General features: G+C 36.2%; 1 protein-coding gene across 2 annotated transcripts in view; it reads right to left on the bottom strand.

Moving 5' to 3' along the window:
* B3GLCT (beta 3-glucosyltransferase) overlaps window positions 1–12,287 on the bottom strand; it is a 47,962-nt gene that overhangs the window by 15,131 nt on the left and 20,544 nt on the right. For both annotated transcript variants that reach the window (XM_031615690.2, XM_090133461.1), the window contains exons 6-8: window positions 10,442–10,553; window positions 5,587–5,723; window positions 4,967–5,030 (exon numbers count right to left, since the gene is read on the bottom strand). In XM_031615690.2, coding sequence (XP_031471550.1) covers window positions 4,967–5,030; window positions 5,587–5,723; window positions 10,442–10,553 — 313 coding nt within the window. The remainder of the gene's footprint in view (window positions 1–4,966; window positions 5,031–5,586; window positions 5,724–10,441; window positions 10,554–12,287) is intronic.

The raw sequence follows: 12,287 nt of genomic DNA on the forward strand, positions 1-12,287 counted from the left end.
AGAACAACCAACCTTTTCCTTTTGTAAGAAGTAGAATTAATATTTGCATCTTCCTTTAAATTAAACATACTTTATTGCTCTTTTCAAACTACTTTCACGATTTGGAATAGGTAGGGCTAGTTCTTCTATGGAGCACTTTTCAACTTTTCAAAAAAATGCATTCTCTGCTGATAATTTAAAATGCTTAAAATCAGCAATGAAACTCAGAAAATGTAGAATACATTGAAGGATAATGTAACAGATATTCTAAACAGCACTAGATTCTTGTCCATTTTAAATTCAACAACCAAAAAAAAACCCAGCAAAACCGTTCAGAGAAAGGGGAAGAAGCAAATCAGTGATCTATGAAGACGACAAAGGAACTCTTTGTGTTTACATTCATTTAATTAGTAATAAAATTTATAACATTTCAGTCTATATTTCATGAAACATCGAGAACACTCAGACTCGCTCAACATTTCTATCGCAAATCTTTCAGACTGCTTATAACTTTACCTGATTCAATATACACAAACAACAGTTACAGACTGGGTGTCCTCCAGACCACTTAAAAGATTAACTTCATGTCATACAAAACCGTTCAAAAATTTGTTAGAGTAAAAAGAAGTTTCTGAAAGGCAGAAAAGAGCACCTCATTAAGTACGGGTATTCAAAGCTTCTGACCTGCACAGACACATGCTCCCAACTCTGAATTCTTAATCTCTCTCAAAAATAGGTCAAAGATGTGGAAACATCTTCCACTTGGTATGAGAGCTGCGTGAGCTCACAATGCAGGAGCTCTGGGACCCCAGTTTGTTTCCTCTTAACTAATTCTAAAGTTACAGCTTTTACTTTTCAAAAGGGACCCAGTGCCAACAAATCATAAATATTCAGTGAAAGACTCTCCAGGCTACCTCATGAAAATGAATTACTGTGGAAGAATTAAAATTTGTGGAATTAACAGCGTAGCAAAAAGGAGCTTGACTCTACCCCACTCTTGCCTGGAATGGGACCCCTTCAAGATAGGAAAAATCAATCTTGGTTTCTACTCTTTGTTTTCAATCTTTTTTAAAAATACTCCCAATGATTCTTGCATGAAAAATAAGTATGTGTTTCACTGAAATATGGGACCAGAGCCAGCGCACGGAAAAGGCAATGAAAATGAGTCTCCTTTTCACTGTTTTATGCCTACTTGGGAAGTAAAAATCATTGGTTTTAAATATCCTCATGCAACGTAGGGACTAGAAAGCAGATCCTCATTTGAGTCATTAAGTTGTTATCAAGAGGGCAAAATATTTCCTCCTGCCCAGTGTTTGGGAAGAACTTGGTGCAAGCTAAGAGCATTATGTATGGTTCGGATGTGCCCAGGTCATGCCCAAGTCATCAAACCAGTCACAGACTTCTGATCTCAGTCTTACCAACAGTCAGAATTACAGGATGGCTGAGGTGGAAAGGGACCTCTGGGGGACTACTTGCCCAATCCTGCTCAAGCAAACACACCCAGAGCAGGATGGGGGCTTTAGAAGATCTCTAAGAAAGAAACTCCACAGCATTTCTGGACAATCTGTACCTGTGCTCTGCCACTTGCAAAGCACACAAGTGTCTCCTGGTGTTCAGAGGGAACCTCCTGTGTGCCAGTTTGTGCCTATTGCCTCTTGTCCTGGCAAGACTAACACTGGAAAGAGCCTTATTCTGGACAGTGGTTAACACTGTCCCTTCAGGTGTTTATGGAAATTGAAGAGATCACTCTGAGCCTCCTCTTCTTCAGGCTGAGCAGGCCCAGCTCTCTCAGCCTTTCCCCACAGAAGAGGAGCTCTGGTACTTTCATCATCTTGGTGGCCTTACATTGGACCCTTTCTAGTATGTCCTGGTCTCTTGTACTGGAAGCCCCAGAACTCTGGTCCAGAAGTAGCCTCACCAACACTGAGTAGAATGGAAGGACCATCTCCTTGATCTGCTGGCAGTGCTTTGCCTAATGCAGTCAAAAATACTGTCAGCTTCCTTAGCAGCAAGGACACATTAATGACTCATGTTCAGCAAACTCAACATCCTCAGGGAAAAAAAAAAAAAAACAAAAAACCTCTAAAACCTACACACAGCTTTTTGGGAGCTTAGCAGGAATAAAACAAAACTGCCAGATCATTACGTGCTAGGACTAGAGGCAGGCTTGAGAACAAAATCATGTTCTTGAAAATTAAGCTTCTAGATTTAACAGGCTTTGGATAGCAAACAACTAGGGTACAATAACATATTAGAGCAAGTAACTGGTGGATTTTTTTTAAAAGTTGCTGCTTGTAATTGCCATAATACAAATGCACTCAGATCATCACCAGTGCAAATTACTAGTCTTTAGTTTACACTTTTACAATTTAAATTACTGTATTTCTTCTTGTAATTGAAGGGATGCAGATGACTGGGAGCTGTGAATGTAAACTACCAGTGCTCAGTCAGCAGTGAATCATTAAATCACTCTAGGTCAGTGCCAGCTCTATAGTTCACAAATTCTTATTTCTCTAAGCCTCACTATTGTCTCTGCTATTTTAGTAATGCTTTGAAAGCACGTATGATTTTAGCATTATAGGTAAGTTCAACAGAATACTAAAGGGATGGGCCCCTCTGTATGGAACAAGATGGAAGCACGAGTAGCAGTTCAGCCATTAATGGTAGTTGGAATAGAGGAGGAACATGGAAATAACACATAACACATACACACTCATGTATGTTTCTTGCCTGCTCTTTACCACACCTCCAAAGTTATCTTTCTGCCTTGCCATTACAGTCACGTTATAGGATGTAAATGGTTCTTGATCCCATCTTGTAGCTGGAAGACTACATAACAATTCCAGTAATTCCATTGATCCAAACCTAAGCTAGTCAGAATGAACATTTATCACATGAACCAACAAAAAGGCAATGCTTCTGCTGCACAAAGAACATTTAAGAATTGTAAATTAATATTAACTATTTATGAACGTTTATAACATACTAAGATTTCCCACTGAATAATGCATTTTTGAATGAAAATCCTTAGACTAGTGTGGAACTACCATATTGCAGAAGTGAGAATAGACTGCCCTTTTGGTTACTGAACAGGATATCAGACCGCTCCTAAAACAATGGAAACATATATATAATAAAAAGATGAAGACAGTTTTAGCTCTAGATTAAATCTAATGTTACATATGCCAAAAAAAATCTATTGTTCGCTTCCAGTTTTGAGTATCAGGACATATACCATATCATGCAGTTACAAAATGTCTAATAAGAAATCTGCAAATAAACAACAGCATGACCATATTTGCAAAGTGGAAAGGGATATAAATATTATAGATATAAGAAATAAGGATTAGGAAAGCAATAGGGTGAAAAAACTGATACAAAGCACTGTAAAACACCAAGGACTAAAGGAGCACATTATCAGGACTTGTCAAACTAAAATAGGTCTTAATACATTTCTAATCCTTCATGAATTTAAACAGTACACACAACCACTAAAGATCGCAGATTATACCCTTTGATTTGTAGTCAATCTTGATTCGTATAAGAAGGCTGTAGCAAGATAAAAATGATTTAAGAAGGAGAAGATGGTGATTTATAAATTAAATGAGTGGGAATGGAACTGTCTCCGGGGAGCTGTGAGACTGTGCAGAAAGAATAACTACAGAGCTGAAGCAGGTTATCAATGGCAATAAATTTGAAATGAAATATATGCAAAGAACTGTTAACAGAATAAGAAGGGGATGGAAATAATTTTTCAAGCCAAGTGATCAATTGTTTTTCATGAAACAACGTGTGGCACATAAAAGAAAAGTCTGCTAATGACTTTTTCTGATGACACTACGTGTAAAGGCTTTGTGAGCACTGAAGTAGACTAGAATATTAGGAATATCCAAATGACTCTGAGGTAAGTTACAGATACAAGATTAACAGTGTGAATTTAGTCTTGAATTTAGGAAAGAAAGGACTGAATTTAGGAAAGAAACAGCTTATTGCTGTTTCATGTAACAAAACGGAGGCTGAGCGGGGTCCAATTGCTTTTGAGAAATACATAGTCAAGGAGGGAAAACTATGTGAAAGAACAGCATTGGCACAAAACCAAATCATTTAAATATGCTACTGATTTATACTCTATAAAACACATTACAGATTTGTGTTGGAAATGAAAGGCCTTCTAACCATTATAAAGATCTGGAAGAGCAACAGTAGATTAATTTTCTTTCCATCTGGGCCAAAGCCAAAATTTATAGCTGACTTTTAAGAGTATAAAAAAATTACATTAATTCAACATTTCAGGCCCAAATTAACAATCTTACTCCAGACTCATCCTATTCTTGCTCCATGGATCAGGAGTTCAGTGTGGTGACAAATACTAAACCCTGAGCTGCACAAACACTTTGAAGGCAGAAAACATGAAAAAGCAACAGAGAAGGTAGCAATGACCTTTCTTCAGATCCCTCTTCCTTCCTTTCATACCCCCGTCAGCCAACTCATTTATTCTCCAGCAGCTACCCTTTAAAACCATTAGCAGCCAAAGGCAATGAAATTTCTAAACTATCACACTGCAATTGTTGACACAATTTCTACTCCTCAAGCTACTTCATCCCAAGTTCATCACACCTAATTATAAGAATCTGATTTACAAAGTAAATGAGGCTTGCCATTGTCTGAGATATTATTTGTGCCAGTGTTTTACAAATTAAAAGCCACTCTGCCTTTCTACAGAACAAATCTAAAAAGAAGATACCTCACTGTATACAACCATACGTGCTATAAATGCAGTTTTAATCATGAATTCTTCTATGCTTGAAACATAATTTTAAAGTATTATGTTATTATATTCTTAAAGCAAGGGAAAGAAACTAAACATGCTATGCATTCAAAATTTTTAGCAATGTCTTATTTTCATTATAAATTGATCAGTACTCAAATATATAGATTTCATAGCTTTTCTTTTTTACTTACGTTGGAAGCACAGCACACTGCTTACCTCATGTTTTAAATCTATTGTGAAGTCTGACTTGAGCGGTTCACTTTTCAACTTAGTTGCAAGCCTGTACAATTAAAGATGAAGACATTTACTCTCTTACTCTCTTCAGAAAACATATTAAAAAAATAATCGATCATTCCTGTATGCAGCAAAGTGTGGCCAGTATTTCTGACCAGCTATTCACAAGAAAAGATATATTCTGCATATATTGCCTCAAAAAACAACTTGTATTTCTTTTCCTCTCTCTTTTTTTTTTTTTTTTTTTGCACACAGAGAAATGCTGTAAATATCAGTTCTCAGCACATACATTTTGACACATTTTTCCTGCCTAAGAAGAAAGGTTTTATCTGCAGATGAGAACAGTCTGGCACAATGTTTTCAATGGATTTAAGCTGCAATCAGTATCAAAGACAGCTCAACATTAAAATCTGAATTTAACTTTGTATATTTACCTTCTTGTGCACTGTAGGCATACATACATCTTTTATATAAAAGTATTAAGAAAGTAATATGTTTGAAATCATAACTCAAAGTAATAATAGTGTCTAGAAAAACTACGAATTCTAAACTTCACTGCTATAAATAAACAATTCAGAAGCAATTAAAAATTCAATTCTTACTTGTTAACAAGTGGAATACTAAGTGCCCAACCAGCAGCAAAGTCTGGAAATTTGAAGACTGTAGGATTTTCAGCAAAGGCATAGTGGTGAATTATTGTAGATTCTTCATCATGTAATGCTTTACCTAAAAACCACTCCTGTAAAGGAACACAGGAAACAATTTTGTTCATCTACAGCATCCTTTTAGCAAAGATGATGACTGCACTCATTCTGAATAAAGCAAATCTGAAAACATGAACAAGGGGTGTTCACAAGTTCACAATAATACAGACAAAAATTGTACTTGATAAGAAGTGAAACTAAAGGCAGTTCTCTAAGTTCAGAAGCACACTATTTTCATTCTGGATTCCACCTGTTCAAATTAGAACCTTGGAATGGTTGAGGTTGAAAGGGACCTCTAGAGGTCACCATGTCCAGTCACCCTGCTCAAGCTGAGTCAGCCAGACCAAGCTGCCTCTCTGTGCCATCTATTCCAGTCTTTGACCACACAAACTGACTACTTATTGGACAGGTCAGTTAAAAGCACTGCATTGCTTTCGGAAACTTTCTATATATTCATTTTGAATTTCCATCTGTCCAGATGCTTCTCTACTAGGGAACCTAATAAGCAAAGACATTTAAATACCTTGATCTTCGAAACAGTTAAGATGTTCTCTAGTATGCATTTGTAAAGCTAAAACAAACAAACAAACAAACAAACAAAAACAGCAAAAAACCCCTACCAAGTATTATTTTTATTAGAGTTTTTAATATGTGCTTTTACCACTGATTCTGCTGTATCTGAAAATATTTAGTATTTCTGGTTGGAATGGATATAAATATAGCTCTATATTTTTGCAAAAAAGGGACTGTAATGAACATAAATATATGTATTAAAAATTGCTTTTCATGCCAATGAGTACAACTGATGAAACAGAACTCTCAGTCACCTAATGGATATATTAAGTCATTCAGGTGCACAATTTTTCACAAAAGATTCTCTTTCTCCATAGTCCCCACCATATTTGATATTTCCCCTTCTTTAAACAGGCTGCTGTAAGCAACAACAAAAAGTATCTAACTGGCACTAGCACATGCTTAACATAGAGCAAATAAAGTTTATACAAAATTGAGACTAAAGGGAAAATGTTCAAGTAAAGGTACAGGCCCAACATTCATCCTTGCCAACAATGTCTGACAACTAAGGGATCCCCCTTCTGAGCAGCCACCCTCCTACCTCCAAACAAATGCCTTCTATTTAAATTGTGCTAAGTTTTATAATACCCAGAGCCAATGAGGAAGAATGAGTGAGATTTGACCAAGGTGGTCAAATTGGTAAACAGGACAAGGGAAGCCTGCATACATCAGCAAACTCCTCCAGCCAAAATCAACTGGCAGGACTATGAAGGCCTGTCCTACAGGACATTCTAGCATCCACCTGGCTGTCTAGAAGGCAATAAAAAGACAGGAGCTGCTGGAGATACCAGTCTTGCCACATACACTGAGGCAAAACTATGGAATGCTGCCTGCTACAAGAACTCCATCTCTGCAGGGACCCTGTGGTGTGCCCAGCCTGTGGCTTGGCCCCATACAGCAGCTATGAGTTGAAGACAATGGAGTCAATCCTTGACAAGAATCCTGGCTCTCCAAGGGACTGATGCAAGTGTAACATGGTTAGCACATGTACACATGTGTGTGTGTATGTGAGGTATTGAGTGCTTTCCCTCAGATTCTGCACATTTCCCTTCCCTACTTTGATCAATTACTCTCCATAAAACCAAACTGAATATAGCTTGTACTTGATTAGTTACTTCTAAGGCAACAAATGCTGAAAACTTGTTTGCTTCCACAGTGCTCATATGCTTCCTCAGGCTGAGTGCTGTTCAGGAACCAGCTGAGGAAACAGCCAAATTCAAACTGACACTATCCAATAGATGAAAAATATAAGGATGAAGACTTTTTCCACTCGTTTTTAAAAATCAGTTTCATAGGAGATGCTACCTGGTACTTATTTACTCTTCCTTTCATTTATATCTTCAATCCTAACAGATCCTGTTTTCTTATTCCTTTACTGGAAGGACTCAGTAGTGTTCAGCAGAATGATTAAAAACAAAATGATGAGAGATGACAGAGAACAGGCAAACATTAATTTTTATGCATAGAGGTGACTCCCCATAAAAAAATCAAAGTAATTCTTTAGAAGCTTTTATGCAAAAGAATTTTGAAACCTTCTAGTCTTGAAGATTTTGAAACATTCAAAACGCAAGCACTCTTTTTGATTTCAGAAATAAATAATAAATATTAATATTTTCATGACAGTACCATTTGCAAGACCATCATTCTGCTGTGCTACAGAGTGAAATCCTTTATCTTTACACTAATTCAGTATGCTAATTTTTACATCATAAATCTATTAATTTCAAAAGAACCTTATTTTCCTATCTCTATAAAATACAGCATATTAAATGCACACGTACACCCTTCTCGGGCTTTCACAGAGTATAGTTTCTAGCAAAATTAAGGCTCAAATAAACACAGTGAAGGCATTCCAGTTTAGTGCTCAGCTTGTTTGCTCACAACATTGCTTATTTACTAAACTGATATGCAGAACATGCTGATTTGTGCAGGCTGCCTTTACAAGATGAAATCAACTATACACTAAGGAACTTATAAAGTAACTTACATAAGGAATGAGAGTAATCAAACTGTATAGTCAAAAAAAGTTGATTAAAAAAGAAAAAAGGATTTGTTGCAGTACAGATTATTACCACCCAGATAACTAGTTGCAAATCAACATGATTCTACCTTGTATCCACTTACTGACAAGCACCATGACAACAGTGCCAAATTCATCTGTCCAAGACTTGTGCCTAAGACAGAAGACAGGTGATTTCAGCTTGTACATCCTTGCTCTGCCTTCTGAGTTGAGAAGATTCTCCAATACAAACTGCTTATTTAGACATCTTTTACACATTTTAGTATCAACAGCTATTAAGTCATGCTGCCCATCAGCCCATCATTCTGCATGTCTTTGGGGCTGCAGTTTCTCATTCCGTTGGGATGAAAGGAGAGGCAAATACAATTTGGTTTAACATTGCTGTTGCTTCTTATTATGAAAGCACAGACTGAATCAATTGGCTGTGGAACCTTAGTATCACCTTAGTATTACTTGAGATTGGAAGGCAGCCTTCTACTCAGGCAGGGACACCCAGAGCAGGATGCCCAGGCCCACATCCACTTTTTAAGATTCTCATGGAGGAGGATCCACAGATTCCCTGCTCAACATGTGCTTCATCATCCTCATATTAAAAAGTGTTCCCTTGTGTTCAGACACAGCTCATCATCTGAGCGCTGGCCTTGTGGTCTTTATGTAAATCAGATATTCCTCAATGTTTATTAGCTTTATTGCAGTTAGTAATGTCCTTGGTTATCAATACAGGTACTCTTACCATTCCTCTATGCTCTCTTATGGTGCTTCAACACATCTATTTTCACTCATATTACATTCATATCACTCTCAATAGTTCTGTTACTAAACTCTACATATTGAGACTGAAAAGCTGCAGATTCATCAGCTATTCACACACCCCTTTTGGACCTTTTATTGTGATTAATGTATACCAGCTTCTTATTATGCAGATTGCTGACATGGAAGAATGAATTATGAATGAGCTCATTCTAGTCTAGATCATCTTGAATTATGTAAACAATGGATAATATTTTATATAGGGAATCAGTTACGGACTGTCACACTAAAATGATCATCGCTCTGTACAAAAGCAAAACATTTTATTTTCTTTTTAAAGCAGGCTAAAACGTAATTTGCTGTTTTAAAAGGATTTGCACATACTGCATAGGAGATATTAAAACTGGCACATGAACAGCGTTTAGAACTGATTTTATGTTTCTGTTCAGAAAACATCAATTAGGTGTTTTCTGAAACAGAAATAAGTGGATATTCCAAAAGCTTGAAAATACTCAATACATCATTTTGAAAACTGTGTGTTTAGAAAGAGAAAGATATCTAAATTATTATTGTTACTATTTTAGGAAAGAATTGTATGAAAATATGATAAAGTCATAAGCCTGAAATAGAAGCAAATATTCTACGCTGAGACCTGAAGCAGAGTTCAATACTCAGTCAAGGTAACAATAAGGAAGTAAAGCATATTTCTCAGAGGTTTTGGCTTCTTCTATTTCAGGCAAAAGGACATTAAGCTGTTTTTTCTTTTCTGAATACTGAGAACTCTAAGTATTAGCAGCTTTCTTATTAGTTGGCTTATCAAATTTACTTTGCTCCTTGGTGACTGCATTTTTCATTTGTTCTGTAAGTCTTTTGTTGTTCTTTCTTTTCAAGCATGCATGTTTTTCTCTCCTCTCTTATCACGAATACAGCTCAGAAGGAGAATGCAAATAAAATATGATACCATATTATATCAGACACAGACTAGTAACAGTCATTCTACTTGATGATGATCAAAACTGATGACAGGAAAAGGGAAGGAGAACACAATGCAGATTATATCTATCTTTTTACTGTTGCTACATCATTTCTGGGATACACACAAAGGCATTGTTTTTTTCTGCTCAATTTTAGCAGTTTTTCAAAAGCTATACAGTTCTTGTGGTTCTTCATGTTAAATACCTTGCTCACTCTCAGCCTCAGCACCTATTTGGATATATATTTTCCAATGCCTGGAGCTATAAGCCATACAAGCGGTGCTTAAAAATTTAATTCTTGTCTATACAGACCGTTTCATAACATGGAACTCTGTATTTCTGTACTTAAAAGTAAAACGACTCTTCCCCTCTGTTTCATCTAAAAATCTATTCAAGCACATTAAAAGAAAGTTAAATATCTAATTTTTTACTTCACCTTAGAGGTGTCAAATCTTCTAAGTATTTCTAGCAGCTTTACAACTTGTATTCTTGTATCTTCTTCACAGAAGAAAATCCATGAGGAGTTCCTACCGTAGGCAACAGAGAAGCTAACAGAAGAAATTATCATTTACTATGCTTTACTGGCTTATGAATAGAATGATAGATTCAATCTCCATCCCTCAAATATAACTACTTTGCAATTAAATATGCATTTACACAAACATAAGCTTTTACTGTTAACGTAGAATTACATACCTGAACACTGCAGTGAATGGATAAAGATACTGCCTCTGCTGCTACCTATTTATATAGCACTAGTTATTCTAGAAAGAAAGGAACGGACATACATAAAGAATGTCTACTCAAAAAAAAAAAGTATATGCACTTCTAGTATAGCCATCTATGAATTCAGAAGCATGTACATAGCAGATCCAATTACCATCCCCTCTGTACCTCAACTATCTCCCAAGGAGCCTTGCTATTGGGCATCTAATACTGCAACAAACCTGAAACTGCCTAATGACATCCTTTGTAATGACTGCTTGATATGATCATAACTGTCCCCAACTTAAGACATTCACTAGCTCTTTTAATATAGTTATACTACACAGATCGAAGGGATTCTCCACCTTCCTCAAAGCTAACACTAATCTTGATACTGATTTCCTTACTCCTTCAGGAAATTCTCATCTTTTATTTATCTGCTATCCTGTTCGAATTCTTCCACAACTTAACAAAAACTACCTTTCTTCTATGTCTTGCAATGCTATTCACTGCTTTCTGTTTGTGATACTCAATTTGCTTAACTATAATAATTAGAAGAACACATGATTAATTTATCCTTTCAGTTTGCAAAAGCAGATAATTGTCTTCTCACCACTGAAGTCTAGGGCAACGCTGTCATTCAGGCAACAAATAAATTATCATCAGCTGGGAAAGCCTATTTAATTCAGCATTTCCAAGCGGTTCCTTGTAAAACATGCCAAACAAGTACTTGAATGGGTATTTAATACTGTCATATTTTTAAATATGCACAGTATTCAGTGCCCTGTAAAGACCAAAGGCTTTAATGAACAGCTAGAACTTTAGGAGAAACATCTGGATTTACATGAAAGTAGGTAGGTCAGTGGCAAGGAGAAATCACTGGAATGATACACACACAAAGAATTACAACGCCTTTTGAATATATGACATAATATTTCACTAAAGGCCTGACCTGTTATGTAGTTTTTGGTGGACAGATAATGACTTTCAAGACTATGGACTTACATAGACTTTACTTACAATACTAATTTTGAACTCAGATTACAAGGAATCATTGGAGATACTTGATCCACTTTCAGGGTAAGTGTACTGTATGTTAGCGGAGGTCTTATGATTACATCTTCAGAAAGTAAATACTTTGTCTAACTTAACCTGTGACAACTAAAAATGAAGAATTTTCATAACTATTTAGAGGCCTCAAAAATGCTGACAACTGTGGGTTGCAAAGCCATTCTGCTCAATTTTCAGATAAGAATGCACAGCAATTCTTAGCATTGTCAACTCTTGCAAAATGGGTTGACCCCTTGAATCTCTCCTCTTCCTCTTCTTTACACCAAAAAATCTCAGTGTTATTAGCCACAAAACACAAACGTATTTCTCATATGTTTGTTCTGTCAAAAATGGTATAAGAAACAGACACAATGAACTCGATATTTCAGAATCCTCTTTAAGATGAAAATCCTCCAATTAAGATTCTTTTTTTGATTCCTGATGAAATTTCTTCTATTTTATCACACAGAAGTGTATTTGTATTTTTGCTTTTAGGTCTTGCTCTATGCTCTATAGCATAAGAGCTA

The sequence above is a fragment of the Phasianus colchicus genome, chromosome 1 (genome assembly GCF_987193195.1).
Source record: "Phasianus colchicus chromosome 1, bPhaCol1.hap1.1, whole genome shotgun sequence".
Lineage (NCBI taxonomy): Eukaryota > Metazoa > Chordata > Aves > Galliformes > Phasianidae > Phasianus > Phasianus colchicus.